Source organism: Fringilla coelebs, assembly GCF_963513975.1.
Source record: "Fringilla coelebs genome assembly, chromosome: 26".
NCBI lineage: Eukaryota > Metazoa > Chordata > Aves > Passeriformes > Fringillidae > Fringilla > Fringilla coelebs.
The window spans coordinates 2,283,463-2,301,210 of NC_140052.1; the positions used below are offsets into that span (position 1 = coordinate 2,283,463).

At 55.9% G+C, this 17,748-nt stretch overlaps 2 protein-coding genes across 4 annotated transcripts; both read left to right on the top strand.

Moving 5' to 3' along the window:
- Positions 1-287: 287 nt before the first annotated feature.
- On the top strand, positions 288-13,179 carry RAB11FIP1 (RAB11 family interacting protein 1; the record flags this gene model as incomplete). 3 transcript variants are annotated; one of them, XM_084221699.1, is made up of 6 exons in its annotated part: positions 288-616; positions 4,071-4,513; positions 4,689-5,481; positions 6,393-8,606; positions 9,639-9,744; positions 10,659-13,179. In XM_084221699.1, 6 exons carry the CDS (start codon positions 288-290, stop codon positions 10,875-10,877), a joined length of 4,104 nt encoding a protein of 1,367 aa, XP_084077825.1. In that variant the 3' UTR covers positions 10,878-13,179. The 3 variants fall into 3 exon arrangements, with proteins under 3 accessions (XP_084077825.1, XP_084077826.1, XP_084077827.1); XM_084221700.1 differs by having other exon boundaries at positions 335-616; positions 8,397-8,606; XM_084221701.1 differs by lacking the exon at positions 6,393-8,606 and having other exon boundaries at positions 335-616.
- A 659-nt stretch (positions 13,180-13,838) lies between these two features.
- On the top strand, positions 13,839-17,643 carry BRF2 (BRF2 general transcription factor IIIB subunit). The gene is made up of 4 exons (XM_084221810.1): positions 13,839-13,994; positions 14,526-14,585; positions 15,171-15,492; positions 16,314-17,643. Exons 1-4 carry the CDS (start codon positions 13,841-13,843, stop codon positions 17,431-17,433), a joined length of 1,656 nt encoding a protein of 551 aa, XP_084077936.1. The 5' UTR covers positions 13,839-13,840; the 3' UTR covers positions 17,434-17,643.
- Positions 17,644-17,748: the final 105 nt, after the last annotated feature.

Consider the following 17,748-nt stretch of genomic DNA (forward strand, 5'->3'; position numbering starts at 1 on the left):
TACACACCTGTACACAGCTGTACACACCTGTATTCACCTGTACACACTCACCTGTACTCACCTGTACACACCTGCACACACCTGTACATACCTGTACACACCTGTACACACTCACCTGTACACACCTGTACACACCTGTACACCCAGGCCCCGCCCCCTCAGGCCCCGCCCTCCCCGCGCTCTCGCGAGAGGGGCGGGGCGCACCGGCCGCCGCCGCCGCTCCCCTCCCGTCCCGCCGCATTCGCGGCCCGTCCCCGGCGCCGCCGCTCGCTCGCTCGCTCGCAGCCATGGCGGGCGCGGCCCCGGGCTGGGCGCCCACCCACGTGCGGGTGACGGTGCTGCGGGCGCGGGGGCTGCGCGCCAAGGCGGCGGCGGGCGGCAGCGACGCGTACGCGGTGATGGCGCTGGGCCGCGACAAGTTCCGCACGTCGGTGGCCGAGCGGTGCCGGGGCGAGCCGCTGTGGCGGGAGGAGGCCACGTTCGAGCTGCCGGCGCGGCCCGCCGCGCTGCGCCTCACCGTGCTGCACCGCGCCCTGGCCGGCGCCGACAAGTTCCTGGGCCGCGCCGAGGTGGAGCTGGCCGCGCTGAGGGAGGACGGCGGGCGGCGGCACACCAGGTGCGACCGGGGGGCTCCGGGGCCGGGATGGAGACCCTCAGCCGCCGGCCTGCGAGGGCTGCTTGTCCCGGGATGGAGAGGCTCCTCCGGGTCCTGTGGAGGATGAGGAGGAGGTTTTGGGAGGGGTCTCGCAGGCCCACGGGGGTAACGAAGAGGTTTGGAGGGGACCTGTGCGTCCCACGAGGGCCGTGGAGAGGTTTGGGGGGGACCTGTGTGTCCCACGGGGGTCTGGGAGAGCGATGAGGGGATTTCTGTACCTCACGGAGGTCTGGGAGAGCAATGAGGGGATTTTTGTGCCCCATGGGGGCTGGGGAGAAGGATGGAGAGGGCCCTCTGGGTCATGCAGAGGATGGAGAGGAGGTTTTTGGGGGGACCTGTGTTCCCCACGGAGGTGTGGGAGAACGATGAGGGGATTTCTGTGTACCATAGGAGCTGGGGAGAAGGATGGAGAGGCCCCTCCGGGTCTTGTGGAGGATGGGGAGGAGGTTTTGGGGGGATCTCTGAGGCCCACGGGGGTAATGGAGAGGTTTTGGGGGGATCTGGGAGAACGATGAGGGGATTTCTGTGTACCATAGGAGCTGGGGAGAAAGATGGAGAGGCCCCTCCGGGTCCTGTGGAGGATGGGGAGGAGGTTTTGGGGGGATCTCTCAGGCCCACGGGGGTAACGGAGAGGTTTTGGGGGGACCTGTGTGCCCCACGGGGGTCTGGGAGAGGGATGAGGGGATTTCTGTGCCCCACGGGAGCTGGGGAGAAGGATGGAGAGGCCCCTCCGGGTCGTGCAGATGATGGAGAGGTTTTAGGGGGGTCATGGAGAGGTTTGGAGAGGACCTGTGCGCCCCACGGGGGTCTGGGAGAGCGATGAGAGGATTTCTGTGTCCCACAGAGGCTGGGGAGGATGAGGGAGTGCAGTGCTGTGAGGAGCCCCAGCTCCCCGTGGGATGGATGTCCCTGTTCCTCATGGAAACCTCTGTGCTCCTCAGGCACGGGGGAGACCCCTGTGCCCCCACGGCAGTCCGTGTGTCCCGCAGCCTGGGGGTCACCCTGTGCCCCAGGGCAGTGGGGGGTTCTGGTGGGTGACTCTTGTTCCCCACAGGGACCCCTGAAGCCCCAAAAGTGCACACAAGGTGACCCCTATGAGCCCCCACAGCTGGGGGTCCGGAGACAACTTTTCCAGCCAGTCCTGCCTGGTCCTTGGGTTTGATTTTCAACCATTTCCGTGTGAGTGCTGACAATACAGAGAAAACAACCGGCCTGACCCCCGAAACCTGATGTCCTCAGCGTGCTGTCTCCTTCCAGCAGGGACTGAGCTCTAATTTATTTCTGCTAACAAACACTTGAAGCGTGTCAGGGTGGATAATTCCACCTTCCACGGGCTGACTCTGAGCTGGGGCCGCTCCTGCCCAGCTCCAGCTCTGTGTCACACACTCGCTGCTTTGAACACAAACACGGGGCACGGTGAAACCCAGGGGTGGTGCCCGGGAGGGTTTTACTGGGAGTCAGCAGCCTTGTAATGTGCTGGTGAGTCACCTTCCTCCCCTGCCTCACCTGAGCACCGGGAGCCGTCCTGCTTGTCAAGGCTTAATTAGGCCGCGGGTTCATTAAGGCTGTGTCAGCCTGGGCTCTGTTTACACTGTGGAGCCCCTTGGTCAGCAGAGCTCAGGGCCGGTGCCTCGGGCTCCCAGGCATTCCTTTGTGTCTGGGCAAAGGAAAATTGAGGGGGAATAAAAATGAAAACACAGCTTTGGTACTCCTGGGGAAATTTCTCGTGTTTTCAGTTGTTTGCGGCCCTCGGTTTCCTGTTTGAAGCCTGTTTTGTTCTTGCTGCCATGGTGATGTGTAGCCATAAAGGAGTAGTTTTATTTGGAAAATAGGTAGATGTTGATTGACAGGTGCTCGCTCACACCATAAATGCCACTAATGAGATTTTTTTGTGGTTTGGGGGTTGTCAGTCTGTGATTTCCTTCCAGCCACCCCCAGGGGTGCTGCTTTCAGGCAGAGCTGAGCTGCCTTTGCTGAGCACGGTGTTTGCCTGTGGCTCCCAGGACACACGGGATCAATTGTGGCACCGAAGCCCTGTGAGCACAGGATGCTCCTAGAAATCACAGCTTTGGAACAAAAGTGCCCAGTGCTGGCTCGTGTTAAAGGCAAAGGGGTTGTGATTCCCAGGCTGCTGCAGCTCCAGGGACTGGGCAAAGCCTCGGTCTCCTGATAAAAACCCTTCCCTGATGTCTTCTAAGCCCAGGCCAGAGCGCCTGACTGTCAGTCAAGTGTTCCTTTAAAGTCACAGAATCCCAGAATGGACCTTTAAGCCCATCTTGTTCCACCCCTTGCCCTGGGTAGGGACAGCTTCTACTAGACCATTGCTCCAAACCTAGCCTTGAATGTTTTGAGGGACAGGACAGACACAGTTTCTCCAGGACCAGGGCCTCACCACCCTCAGAGGGAAGAATTTCTTCCACATTTCCCTCTGAAGTGTCTGTAGCAGATTCCTGAATCCATCCCCTTCAGTTATCCCCATTAGTTTTGAATTTTCTCTAGAGCAAATGACCTTTTCCTGTTCTGTTTTGTTGCTTCCAGTATACCTTTGGAGGTTGAAGTGCAAATTTGATGGCAGGGCACATTTGCATGCTCTTTTTTGCTGCCTTTATTTTCCCATTCCAGCTGGTGAGGAGGAAGAAACCAAGCAGTTTCCAGGCAGCCTTCCCTATGGGTTCTGTGGGGTCGGGAATGCTGCGGTTCCATCAACAAACAAAACCATACTGGTGTGCAGTGCTGATCATTCTCTGTGCTGGCTCAGATGTGGTTTGAGTGTCACCGAGGGGTGGTTGAGGGCATGTGGGTGGTGGGATTGTGGTTTGGGATGCCCTGGGCACTGCCCACGCAGAGCTCGATGTTGGGGAGCTGTGTCTGGGGAGGGAGAAGGCTCTGGCTGAGCAATGCCCTTCCTGGTGCGTGCCAGTCATGAGCCTGCAGAGGGGAGTGGAAATCCCCGAGGTCTGCGAGGCTGGGGTTGGCTCTCTGCTGTTGATTAGGGGTTCCTTGGCTTAGGAGGCATTAAGGAGCTGGAATGAAAGGTATGAGGGCGTGGGACGCGTGTGCAGCTCTGAGCTGCTGCTCTGCTCCACTTCAAAGCTGTGGCCCCTGCCAGTGTCAGGAGGAGAGATGAAAGGGCAGAGGAGAGTGGCTTAGCTGAAATACAGGAATTCCATGTTGTGCCTCTGTTTTTTCTCCTTTTTTTTAACCCTTCCTGATCTGGTTTTAAACCAAATCTTATTAATAACTTTCTGTTTATGATAAGGAGTGTTTTCTTTGGCACCTGGGGCTGTGAGGGTGACGTCACCATAAGATTAAAGGCTTTCTTTTCCTACACTGTGGGCTGATTTGATTTTTCAGCCATAAGCACCTTCTGTGTTCTCAATTACTGGTGGTTAAAGAAGCCTCCTTGTTGTTGCAGGTGGTACAAGCTTCGCTCCAAACCAGGGAAGAAGGAAAAGGAGAGAGGGGAGATCGAGGTAGATATCCAGTTCATGAGAAGCAACATGACAGCCAGCATGTTTGATCTGTCCATGAAGGACAAGCCCCGCTCTCCCTTTGGGAAGCTCAAAGACAAGCTCAAGGGCAAGAGGAGCAGTGGCCTCTCGGACACGGCGTCGGCGATCGTCCCCAGCACCTCCCACTCCCCTGCTGACAGCGAGGATGAGGCAGTGGAGAAGGAGAAGAAGAAATCCAAGTTCAAAGCGCTGTTCTCCAAGCCTGGCCTGCAGAAGACATCCTTGTCCCAGTCCATGTCAGTGCTGCCCACTCAGCAGCCCCTCACCCAGAGGGTTCGGCTGCGGCCCAGCGACTTCCAGGCACAGTGGGATGAGGAAGAGTCCGAGACCTCTCCTGCCTCAGAACGTGAGTTGGCACAAAACCTTCCCCCAAAGGGTTCTTTGCACTTTTCACAGCACTGGTTAAATTCTCCTTTCTGAACAAATTCACAGAAAGTCCCTGCTGGAACTGAGGCTGGCAGTAGTGTCAGAGAAAAGGTTATTCTTGCATCTTCAATTTCTCCCTGTTTTTTTTTTTCCAGGATCCTTTGAAAGTGTGCCGGAACAGAAGCCAGCTCCTTCTCCTCTGTTTAAATCTCGTAAACCAGCCTTTTTGGACAGTAGGCAGCTAACCCAGGGAACCACTAACCACACCAAAAAGGATGGGCTCTCTTTGTTCAGTGGCCTTAAATCCAAAAACGATCCCATGTCCAAGTCCAGTCTGTGCATCAATGGGAGTCACGTTTATATGGAAGAGACCACGACGAAGGACAAGACTCCAGCTTCCTCCCCCTCTCCTCACAACCTCAGGAGGAAGCAACTCTTTGCTTCAGAGGAGAACCTGTCCTCCAGGTCCACTAAACCACCTGAAGAGATGGGGAGAACCTCTCCTGGGCAGGCATTCTCTGGCTCCACATCCTTGGAGACCTTCAAATCCATGACTTTGCCGTCATACAAACTGCTCAGCAGTGAGGAGCACCTGGACACCGGCGTTCCACCAAGCATTGAGCCTGTTAGAGAGACCAAAAAACCAGACCACAAAAAGTCTGCCTTGCTCTCCCTGGTCACTGGGAAGAAGGAAATGGTGAAGCCCAGCGATGCTGAGATTATTCCCGACAGGACCCTGCAGAGTGAGGAAAATACAATTCCAGAAGAGAAGAGTGAAGAGGAGACCAAATGCCCTGAAGCCCCAGCAGATCTGGGCAGAGGGAGCCCATCAGGAGATGTTCACCACGTGGAGGAGGCCGTCACAACCAAGCAGCTGCTCAGCCCTTGTGAGGAGGAACGGAAACCCGAGAAAGCTGCACCAGCCAAGACCAAAGCTGTGAAACCCAGGTGAGTCCCAGCTGCTGGCAGGAGTGGGGGTGGGCAGTGCTGGTGGCAGGTGGCAGTGGGCTGTGTCTGCCACACCTGAGCTCAGGTGCTGCTCTGCGGGTGCCTGCGGGTTTTACGCCGGCGTTGGGAGCTTTGATAGCAAAGAACAACTCCCAAGTTCTTCCTCAGTGTGAGTAAAAGATGGATGTAGGGGTGCTCCTTGTAAGTGATGCTGAAATAGTGGTGCTCTAGCACAGGAGGCACCTGTGCAGGTGCTGAAGGGGTGAATTTTCTTGCTGGATCTCTTGCACAAACTAACTCTGTCTGAGCTGTGTGGCTGCAGCCTCCCCAGGGTCTGAAATGCCCGTTCTAACGTCTCTGCTTTCCTCTTCCCTACTTGGCTGTGGTCTTCCAAAGGGTGGCCTTGGAGCCCTTCTGCTTTTGGCATCGTTCACAGCAACACAGAGGGATTTTGTGTGGATTTTTACACAAGGCTTTTTCGGAAATTCTGCTCCTTTATCCTTCATACAAATATATAAATTGTATATGGGGTTTATAATATATATATTTGTAGGTATTCCCTACTAATAAGGCTGTGTTCTGTGTGTGTCCCTAACTCCTCATTTTCAGTGCTTCTCAAGTTTGAGTTTCTTGCCTGTGCAGTGTTTTATGTACTAATAAACCTGCTTGGGGTGCAAAGAGACGGTGCTTAAAGCAGCAAAACCAAGCTCTGCAGCAGGAGAGTTCTGACATAAGCCCAGTGCAGTTAAAGATGTAAAGTCTCACAGACAAGGGGACCTCTCTCTGAGGTCTCTGTGAGGTATAGCTCATCTCCAGTGGCAGAGCTGATGGAGGCTGGTGCTAAAGCTTGTCTGTTCCTGCCTCGTGTTGCATCTGCAAGTGACATGCGAGTTTTTTGTCCCTTTTTGCAGACTGGGCCTGTCTCCAGAGGAGGAACCCAAAGCCACGCTTCCTACTCTTGCACCTGACCCCCTCCCTGCTTTTCTCTCTGTGCACCGTATCAGCAGTGCCAATAATCCTTTTATTTCTGAAGTGGGGCAGACAGTCCAAGTGCCAGACTCTGAAAACATCACTAGTTCTCCTGCCTCTCTCACTTCTCCTGCTTTTGCTGCAGAGCTCTGGAATGACAAGAACCCTTTTACTCCTGAGTGGGACAGGGCATGCAGAGCCCTGGATCCCGACAGCATTGCCCGTTTCCCTTCATCCCATCATCCTGCAGCCTCTGTTCCCAAAGTGCCTCTTCCTGGGCAGGTCTCTGCCAGGGGCAATAATCCTTTTGCTGCTGACTGGGGGCAGGGTCCTGAGGGCTCTGAGGCTTCCCAAGGTCTGTGTGGCCCAGGCACACCTTCTGTCCCCTCTGACTGTCCTTTCAATGACAACAATCCCTTCGTGTCCAAGCGTGGGGCACAGGCAGTGTCAGGTTCCCAGGCTGGTTCTTCCTCTTCCTGCCTTCCTGATGGGGAAGACTGTTCCTCTGCAGGACAACCTGCTTGTGGTGCTTCAGGGGGCTCTGCAGATGTGGCTTTAAGCAGTGATGTCACAGCTGTGCCAGACCCTCTGGGCACCTTGTCTGACCCCCCTGGGCAAGCTCCAGAGCCACACTGGGATTCTGCCCGACTTCAGCCTGAGGGTTCTTTGGAAAGCAGCAAGGCAGGCCGTGGGAAATGTGTCTCCTTTGCCCTTGGGGAATGGCAGAGTGTTCCATCAGGTGATGTGGGTTTGGGTGGGCAGGAAGGTGGAGAGCAGCCCCTGGATTCCAGTGGGAGGTTGCAGATGAGTTCAGGGGCAGCAGGAGAGCGAGCAGGGGGTGACACATTGACAGAGCTCTCTGGGGACAGCATACATCCCACCTGGAGCAGTGATGGAACAGCTGTGGAGGTCAGTGGTGGGAGCACTGAGCCCTGCACGAGGCGTGACAAAGGTTTTGTGTCACTCTCCAAGTGCAGTGACAGCCTCCTGCCAGAGGCTGACCAGGCACAATGCCCCAAGAGCGAGCTCAGGGAGGAGCAGGAGGTCTGTGGTGGAAAGCAGTGGGCAGAATGTGTGCCCATGTCAGAGCCCCAGGGACCTCCACCTGCTGGAAATGAGCCACTTTCTCAAGTCCAGCCGACACCGAGAGCCTGCAGGGTGTCCCCTGGGGAAGGGGATCCAGGGAGGGCTGGCAGTGAGGTCCTTGTGCCCCCAAAGCCAGCCCCACGACTGGCTGTGCTGCTGAGGAAATCCCCAGCAGCTCCCCAGGCTGAGCTAAGGGCTGATGTTCCTGCTTCAGGGGATGCTGCAAAATCCACCCCAGTGCTCCCGTTCCCTGAGGCTGCTCGTGCTCCCCCTCAAGGGGGCTCCTTGGGGACTGTCACCCCTGCAGTGACCCCCAGAGGTAAGAGCAGTGGCAGGCCTTTAGAAAAGGAAGGTGGTGATGATTTGTCTGTCAGTCTGAGCAGTGCCAGGTCTGCCGCTCCTGTTCCCGGGGACCGCGGCTCAGCGCTTCCCGTGATCCCGGAGGGAGGCTCCGATGACGAGCTGCTGGGGGACTGCCAGGACAGCTGTGGGGCCCCTGCAGGTGACAGAGGTGTTCTAGGGAATGGAGAGCAGCCCCGAGCTTTGACACCTTTGCATGGAGAGCAGAGAGAGGTCTCTGATAGCTCTGCTGCAGCCCCGGTGGTCCCGGCTGCTCTGGGAGGAGGAGCAGGAGCCATTCCTGGTGCTTGTGAGCCAGGGACTTTGGCTGTGCTGCCTGCTGCAGTGGGTGCTCCCAGGGTCTGTGTCCAGGGAGCTGACTCAGGCTTAGGTGAGATACCTCATTCCAGGGAGTGTGACAGTCGTTTTGAGAAAGAAGAGCTGGAAAGGAGTGCAGGTGCTGAGGAGCGTGCAGAGTGTGACTTCTCTGAACCTTCTGCTTTCTCTTCCTCCCTGTCAAGTCCTTGCCAGCCCCACTCTTCCTCTCATTCCCTTCTCTCTGGTACCCCGAGTCATAGAGCAGAGTCTCCGAAAAAGCCAAGAGCCGAGGGCTTCGCAGATAAAGCGGGAAATTCGGGCAAGAAGAAACTTCTCCAGGCACGGGTTTCACCCTCTGAAACGTTCCCTAACCACACCCCACGGGGTGCTGAAACCGTGTCTCCCCAGCACAGGTGAGACATGTGGGGATCACAGCAGGTACCTCCGTGCAGGTGTGAGCTTTGCTTTGCCCTCTGCGTGCAGATCTGTCCCTGAGGCTGCTGCATCGGGCCAGGCCAGCCCTGGCTTCCTCTGGGGGCTGGGTTTGTCAGGGCTTGGCTGCTGGCACCCCGTGTGGGGTTGCTGCTGGCTCCAGGAGGGTCTGTGCAGCTCCTCAGGGTGCCCAGGGGAGCAGCTGCTCCTCACAGAGGGGAGCTTAGGGAAAGTGCACGGGGAGTGGAGTCATTCCATCCCACTGGCAAAAGGGCCTGGGGCTGAGCTGTTTGTCAGACACCTGATAAATGTGGTGCTCCATTCCTGCCTGAGTGGGCTCCTCAGGGATCACCACCACTGCTGCAGCTCCTGCTCTGTGGGAGTGGTGCCACTCACCTGTCAGCCCTTGAGGCTTCACCTGCACAGCTCTGCCTGGGGTCTAGGACACCTCTGGGCCAGTGTTTGCTGGAATAGAAGGAAAATTTTGTTCCTGTGTTAAAATTGGTGCTGTAAGTCCTGTGCAGGCAAATAATGACAGCACTTCCTCACAGCTGGTGGTGTCAGTTCAGCTTGGACAAGGCCTAATGCTTGTCTCAGGACAGCAGAAGTATTTGGTATGTTGTAAGATCACAAATATGTTCTGATTAGGAAAGTCAGCCTGAAATACCAGTTTCTGAGGGATCAGAGTAGCTGCCCTGTGTTCTGTCTCCTCGTGTAGCCTGACCTGGCTTTTCTTCCATGACACACACAGGATGTATTTCCCTTCCTGCTGCCGCTTTATCTCCAATACCTTAAGTCAGTAAAGATAGTAGAGAAGTGGAAAATACTTACAAAACCCCTGTGGCTTAGAAATACCTTGTCTTCCTGAAGCTGAATCTCTTTTCTTCCAGGAGATAGAGCAGAGAGGGAATCGTTCCTAATTTCTTGCTGTATTTGTTCTCAGTCTAAAGATCTGTGTCATGCTGCTGTTACCTCCTGCCTGAACAACAAGACCCTTTTTTTTCCTGTTGCAGACTCCATCCTGTGAAGCCAATGAATGCCATGGCAAACAAGCCTCAGAGCAAGAACCTGAATGTCATCAGCACCATGAATGAAAAGCTGCTGGAAATGAGTGTGAAGGTATGGAGGGAAGTGGCCAAGCTTTGATTTATTTGAAGAGTTTGTGTACTCCACATATTTGGGACATGAACGTCCTTTTGGTCAGCCCCCAAGAGGGGGAGCAGTCCTTAAATGCTTATTTTCTTGCAGACTGACCTATAAATAGAGCTGGGGCTTGTGTTTTGTGGGGGAGATTCCCAGCACAGCCACTTCCTTGGAGCACAGTTGTGCAGTTGGGTCAGCAGTGGGATTGAGAGGAGCTTTCAGCATAATCCTGGTCTCAAAAGAGATCTCCAGGCTTCCCTGGCAGGCTGATCTGAAAGGCTGGGAGCATCCCTGGCTCAGCAGGGAAAATCATGGCTCCCCTTATGGTCTGCCAGGGTGTTTTGGGGAAATAGGGAAGTTAGAACTGAAATAACAGCAGTGCCTCCTCCTGGTGAGAGGGGAGAGGATGGGAGTTGAGTGATTGAGACTGACACGCTGCTGTTTCAAGGGGTTCAAAACTTGCAGTGAGTGTTGTGGTGTTCTGGTTGCACCTAAATGGTGTGTGATGCCCCACAGGAGCCTGTTGTGGTGTTCTGATTGCACCTAAATGGTGTGTAGTGCCCCACAGGACCCTGTTGGGCTCACACTCCCTGCCTGGGCAGTGTTCTGGGAGCTAGAGCAGTCAGTAGAAGCTGCCCAGTACCTCTCATGCTGCTTGAGGGTTAAAACCAGATTTTTCAAAGGAATAGGAAGAAACAGCAAAGGCCTGGGTGGGTGTTCCTTGCTGTCTAACCTGAATTTGGCTTTCCCAGTGTGCATTGAAGCAGCTGCTTTAAGCTGTACCGGGTTTATTTGGCAGCAGCTGTCACCGTGCCGGTCTGTGTGTTGTGTGTCTGGTTTGGAATGTGCTGTGCCTGCTCTGACCCTGCCTTCCCTCCCTCCTTCCCAAGAAATATGATCCCTCAGACCCTGCCTATGCCTATGCTCAGCTGACACACGATGAGCTGATCCAGCTGGTGCTGAAACAGAAGGATACCATTACCAGGAAGGACCTCCAGGTGCGGGAGCTGGAGGATTACATCGACAACCTGCTGGTCAGAGTCATGGAAGAAACCCCAAACATCCTCAGAGTCTCCATGTCTGGCAACAAAAAAGCTGGGAAGATGTGAAGGGTCTGGTGGGCAAGGACTGAATGCCCCCAGGGGAGGGTGAGGAGCTGGTGGTGCTGCTTGTGCTGCTCACAGAAAATGAGAGAATGAGAAACCTTTTCCTGTTTCTGCCTTGAGCAACCCTCGGATTGATTAATAGTTCCATCAGGTGTTGTAATGAAGTCACCTTAACTGTATTTATTTTTTGGTTTCTTCCCATTATTTGGGAAGGTCAGGCATTAATCCCAAGGCTGTGATGGGAAGGAGGAGGGTTTTTGATGTGTTTTGCTTCTTAGCAAGGCACTGATGATCCTTTAGGAAGATTTTTTTAAAATGGTTTTGTTTTGTAGCAGCTTTTAGAGATCAGTTACTTTTCTTCCCACATCTGAAGTTGTAGTGCAATATAAATCCTTGTACAGTAGAGCTTGAGGATTTGATTGTTTTTAAAATAATAATTAACTACACTGAGAAAGTCCAAAGATGGCCCAGCTTCAGACCTGGGCTGTAATTTAAAAGGAATTAATGCCCTGAAAGTTGACTGTAGCTGAGCAAATCTCAGTTCATCTCATCAAGTGGACATTCCCAAGAGTCCTTCAGGGGAAGCTTTTCAGGTTTTTTGGAGTAGGAGACATTCAGGTTCACGGTACGTTTCTGCCATAGGAATGGCATCAATGAATTTAGGCCAAAGGTACATTTTAAATCAGAAATTGTCCTCTTAGTGTCTTAAATTTCTGCTCTGGAGGTTGTTCAGAGCAGGCAGGGGCTGCCCTGGCTCTGTCCCTTGTGCCCTGTGGGATCTCTGTGACCTTTTCCCTTTTGAGGGACACAGAAATCCTTCAGGGTTTGGAGCTGGGGCTCACCTTGAAGCCCTTCCAAAGGTACTTTAAAATCAGAAATTGTTCTCTTAGTGTCTTAAATTTCTGCTCTGGAGGTTGTTCAGAGCTCCCCTTGAAGGCCCTTCCAAGATGATCAGCCTTGCAGTGCTTTTTGCTCTCATTCCAGACAGGGGCTGGGCTCCTTGCTGCTCCCAGTGGGAGGAAAACCTTGTGTGGCTGAGGGAGCTGGGTGAGCTGGACAGCCCAGAGCCCCTGGGGCTCTCAGGGGTGTTCTCCCCATCCCCTCAGGCTGCAGGAACAGCTCCTGGCTGGGGAGCAGCCACCACAGCTCCCCCCACTGCAAACTGAGCACAGATCAAACCCATCAGATGCCTTTTGGGACCCCTGGGATTTACCAGGGTAGGGAGAGTCCATGAAAGGCTTAGAGGGAAGCTGGAGAACCAACAGAGCCCTGCAAAGGACCAAAGCTTCACGAGGACCAAAGCTTAAAGCTTTCCAGCCTTAATTCTATGGAAAGAAACACTCCTACCTTTGGAAATTGTTGGGTTATTGGGTCACTCCTGGCCCAGGGGTGAGTTTCTAACTCCATTTTTCTACAGGAAAGCACTTTATTGGGGGACTGGAGCAGCTCTCACCCTGTGAGCAGTCTGCTTTCCATGTCACAAACCACTGGAGATCTCAAATGCTGTATTTTGTAGCAAGGAGCAGTTGGATAGAATTGCACAGAGATGTAAACATTTATTAGGAAAATCAAAGAAATGCTCAAAATGACATTTTTATTCCTGCTACCAAAGTCTGGAGCTTTACTGGCAGAGCTGTCCCTTGTGGGCAGCCTGACCTCAAACAAGCCTTAGGAGCTGAGAGTCTTGCAAGACTTCAGGTCCTTTTATCTCATTTTAGTGTTACTTGAGCAGTGAGGGTGTTGTCTCCTTTCTGCTGTCCCCTCTGCCCTGAGGTGGTGGTTTCATTCTGAGTGCTGCTGCCTCCTGTGCCTTCTCGAGTGAGGAAGATGAAGGATTGATTTGTTTCCTCCTCGTGCCTCCCTGGATCTCTGGACAGAGGATCCTGTACCTCACTGCTAAACTTGGATTTTGGACTTTCTCTCCGCTGGGAAGAGTGACCTGCACAGAACCAAAGCAATAAATGATGTTATTATTCATAAAATTAATAATATTGTGCTCTTAGCAGAGATGAAGCCTTAACACTTGGCAGAGCCTTCCCTGGCAGCCTTTTTGTGCCAGTTCCAGCCCTGGGTGTTGGCTGGAGCCTGAGCTGAGCCCGGGGCTCTGCTGTCCTTGGGGGGCACAGGGGGGTCCCAATCCTCCACCCCAAAAGCCCCACCCAGCCCTCAGACCTCATTTTTATTGGCAACACTCGTTAAAACCTTCCTTTGGTGTGGGGGGACTGGCATTTTATATCCTCAAGGGCCTTAAGAATCAAATCTGTTGTTTGTTATTGAAGGATCTAATGCATATTCCCTGTTTGTACTCTCTGCTTCTAGCCCAGGTACTGTTTGTTTTTAAACACCTTTTGGTTTTATGGAACACTAAAATAAAGACACTTTAAACCCAGTGTTCTGAGCGCCGTGGCTTTGTTCTGAAGGAGCAGTTTCAGAAGGGCCTCGTCCCCTCCTTGTGCCTCTCTGCTCACCCTCATCCTCCTCCGGCCATTCTGGGCCGGTTCCAGCCCTGCTGCCAGCTTCCTGCTGAACACCCCGCGGGCTGGGGAAACCTGACGGACTGGCTCGTCCGCACCGGCAGCCCCGGCGGTTTCTGTAGAGCATCCCCAGAGACCGCGGAGGGACTCGGGGCCCTCATGGCAGCGCTGGCCTCACGCTGCGGCAGGGATGGGAGGAGGAGGAGGAGGAGGAGGCCGTCCGGCCGGGGTGCTTTGCGTTCCCCGCCGAGGAGGCCGCGTTGTCCCCTCGGTCCCGCTCCCCCCGCGCTCCCGGGGCCGCCGCCGCCTCCCCGGGCATCCCCGGCGGAACTGTTGGGGCCGGAACGCAGCGTGCGGGGCCGGTGGCGGGGCCGGGCGGGAGTTGGGACGGACCTCGGGCGCTGCCGCTATTGGTTGGCTCGGGGCGGGCGGCGCCACTATTGGCTGCTGGCGGTGCACCCGCCCCGGCGCTCCCCCTGCGCGGCGGCGGTGATGGCGGCGCGGGGCCGGTGCCCCGAGTGCGGCTCTGGGTCGCTGGTGGAGGACGCGCACTACGCGCAGCAGCAGCTGGTCTGTGCCGCCTGCGGCTGCGTCGTGTCCGAGGGGCTCCTCACCACCACCTACACCGACGAGGAGCATCTGCGGGGTGCGTACCGGAACCGGGAGCGTCCGCGCTCGGGGGCCTGCAGGACCGACGGGCCGCAGCTCGTCTGGGCCTCTCCGAGCCGGCCCGAGGAGCGAAGCGCTCCGAGCTGTGTCTCTGTGCCGGGCACTGTGGGTCAGACCGGCCGCTCCCCCTCCCTCCAGACCCCAGCGGGGTTTTCCAGCCCCGGGCACACCCGCAGCGCTTCCCGGCCAGGTTTGGCTTGGAGCCGGCGATGAGCTTTAAATTTAAACTGGGGGATCTCTTATTGTTAAAAAGAGATTATTAAAATCTCATGGAAATCTCGTAGAAAAGCTTGAGGTGCAGCGGAGCAGCCCCGAGGCCGTTGCCTGGCTCTGTCTGGAGCTCAGAGGAGATCCAAGAGCTCACTTTTACCGATGCTGCTCCAACTCAGCGCCCTCAAACAGTTCTGATTGCTGCAGGCGGGTTCCCTGGGCACCTGCTGGCCCCAGATCCAGATGTCTGTGTGCCTGCATTCCCTGCAGGACTGACTGACCCCCCCCTGTTTTCCAGAGGTCGCCTATTCCCAGAGCACTGGCCAGAAGGAGCAGCTGAGCCGCTGCCTGCAGCGAGGTAAGAGCAGCTCCTGCTCACCCCATCCTCCAGTTTGTTTCACCCGGTTCTAACGGTGAAAAAGTGCCCCAAACCCCTGGAGCTGAGCCAGGGGAGGGCCCTTGGTGTCTACCTGGACTGGGAGGGGCTTGAGTGCTGTGCAGGGCTGGGTGAGTGCTGCCTGCTTTTGTCATTTTGTGTTGGTTCAGTTGATCCTTCAGAGAAGCTTTGTTAATAATACAAAAACCAGGCAATTGTGGAGACCCTGGGAGGGCATTCCCTGATCTAGGGAGATACAAGAAGCTTCCCTCAAAATGCTGTTAGACCCCACTGGCTCCTTCCCCTGTTCCTATGTCCCTGAGCCACTCCTTCCCTATTTCCTGATTAGCCCTCACCTTTGTACTGCCCCAGACCAGGATGAGCCCCTGTGGAGGGAAAGCTGCAGGGTGCTTCCCCTGTGTGTGGGTGCTGGGCCCTGACCATCTCACCACGCAGCTGAATAAAACATCATGCAAAGATCCTTTTTGCTTCCTTACCCTGGGCAATGCCAGCAGCAATTCAGACTGCTCCAAACGGTTCTGAGCAGAAATTCCTGGCTCCCCACAGGGATCCGGCGGGTCCAGGACCTCTGCAAGGTGCTGCAGCTGCCAGCAGCGTTTGAGGAAACGGCTGTGTCCTACTTCCAGAGGGCTCTGCAGCTGCCTGCCTTCCACCTGGTCAGCCTGGAGAAGAAGGAGCTGCTGGGGGGCTGCTGTGTGCTGGTGACGTGCCGGCAGCACCGCTGGCCGCTGACCATGGGCACCGTGTGCTCCCTGCTCTACGCCAAGCAGGAGCTCTTTGCCAGCGTCTTCCTGAGCCTGCAGAGGGAGCTGGGGCTCTCTGTGCCCGCCCTGAGCCTGGCAGACCTGGTGACAACGCACCTGAGCAGGTGATGGGGCCCTGGCAGCCCTTGTTTGTCCTGGCTGCGTGGAGGGGGTGGGCTGTGACATAGATGTGTGTGCTCGGGCTGGGCTGGCTTTTGTCCCTCCCTTGTCACACCTGGGCTGTGATTCTCATCCTGCTCCATTCTCCTCAGAGAGGTGCTCAGGGAGGCACCGTGGGTCAGGGGATCCCAGATCTCTGAGCTTGGAAAAGATTTCCCAACCCATGCCCGATGCCCACCTTGTCAGCCAGCCCAGAGTGCTGAGTGCCACCTCCAGGGATGGGGATGCCACCCCTTCCCTGGCAGCAATTCCAGTGCCTGGGAACCCTTTCCATAAAGAAACTCCTCCTGGTGTCCTCGAGCAGCAGCCATGGCAGGAGCAGGGTGTGTCTTGGATTTGTGGGGTTCCCAGACAAAGTGAGGAATGATGAATCTGACTCCATGTTCTCAGAAGGGTAATTTATTATTTTATGATCTATATTATAGAATGCTATACTAAGCTATACTAAAGAATACAGAAAGGATACAGACAGAAGGCTGAAAGATAATAATGAAAACTCGTGACTCTCTCCTCAGAGTCTGAGACAGTTTGGCCGTCACTGGGCAATGAATCAAAATAATTCACATGAAACAATCACCTACCACATTCCAAAGCAGCAAAACACAGGAGAAGCAGATGGGATAATATTGTTTTCCTTTTTCTCTGAGGCTTCTCAGCTTCCCAGGAGAGAAATCCTGGCAAAGTGATTTTTCCAGAAGATGTGACAGTGACAGATGTGTTTGTCCCCGCGGCTCCCTCCCGCTGACTGTGGCTCTTTCCCCTGCAGCTTCCGGCTGGTCCAGCCCACTGCCAGCATCCCTGCGCCCTTCCTGGAGGACAAGGAGAAGCTGCTGGCCCGGACCATGGCCATTGTGGAGCTGGCCAGTGACACGTGGCTGGTGACCGGGCGGCACCCCGTGCCCGTGGTCACGGCCGCGGCGTTCCTGGCCTGGCAGTCGCTGCGGCCCGGCCCGCGCCTCTCATGCCCCTTGGCGCGGTTCTGCCGCCTGGCAGGGGTGGAGCTGCCCCCCCCGGCCCAGCTGAGGCTGAGGGAGCTGCTGGAGATCCTGCTGGCAATGGCCTCCAAGCTCTCCTGGCTGCGCGGCTTCCGCCTGGACAAGAAGACGGTGGTGAAGCACATCGGGGACCTGCTGCAGCACCGGCTGTTCCTGCTGAAACGCGCCTTCAGCCAGCAGGACGGGCAGGAGCAGCAGGACATGGGCTCTGAGAGCCAGGGCTGCCAGGGCTCTGAGAGCCAGGACTGCCAGGGCTCTGTGGACCCAGGCTCCCTGGATGAGGACTCTGTGAATAAGGACTCCCCAAGCCCAGGCAATGTGAGCCCGGGATGCCCGGGCCAGGATTCTGTGAGCCAGGGCTCCCTGGATAAGGACTCTGTGAATAAGGACGCCCCAGGCCAGGGCAATGTGAGCCAGGGGGGCCAGGGCTCTGGGAGCCAGGGCTCCCTGGATAAGGACTCTGTGAATAAGGACTCCCCAAGCCAGGGCAATGTGAGCCAGGGCTCTCTGGGTGAGGACTCTGTGAATAAGGACTCCCCAGGACAGGATTCCCCAAGCCAGGGCTCCCTGAGCCACGTCTGCCAAGGCCAGGGCTCTGTGGACTCAGGCTCCATGGATAAAGACTCCCCAGGCCAGGGTCCCCCCAGCCCTCCTGCGGTGCCACAGCAGCAGGGCTGTCCCTCGGCAGGGCAGCAGCAGCAGGGGGGCACCCTGAGGCCCCTGCTCCCCCCCTGCCTCCTCCACCCCAGGAAGAGGCTGCGGGCGGCGGCTCCGAGCTCCCCGGGTGTGGCTGTGACCGGTGACGAGCCCATCTCGGACAGCGAGATCGAGCAGTACCTGCGGAGCCCCGAGGAGATCCGCGCCTTCAGGAAGGCCAAGGCCTGGTCCTGAAGGTGGCCGTGGCCCAGAGGGACAATTTGGGGACCAGAAGGGTGAAGCCCACCAGGGACAGAGTGATTGTGCTGCAGGGACAGTCGCCCTGAGGGAATGAGGTTGTGGGGAGGGAGCAGGCTGCGTCCTCCTCAATGTGCTGGACCAAAATGGGGCTTTCTATGGAGTGACTGCTCCAGGTCGTGTTACATTTCTGTTGTAAGTAAATAAAAGTGCAGGTGCCAGGTTTTCCAGGGCAGCCTCACCTTGGACTTCTCGTTCTTCAGCAGAATGACTTTGTGAGGGTCAAAACACTGCATTTGAACATGAAGTCTG

Coding starts and splice junctions, on each gene's coding strand:
- BRF2 (XM_084221810.1), top strand. CDS start 13,841: ATGGCGGCGCGGGGCCGGTGCCCCGAGTGCGGCTCTGGGTCGCTGGTG. Junction 13,995..14,525: donor CGACGAGGAGCATCTGCGGG/GTGCGTACCGGA, acceptor CCTGTTTTCCAG/AGGTCGCCTATTCCCAGAGC. Junction 14,586..15,170: donor GAGCCGCTGCCTGCAGCGAG/GTAAGAGCAGCT, acceptor GGCTCCCCACAG/GGATCCGGCGGGTCCAGGAC.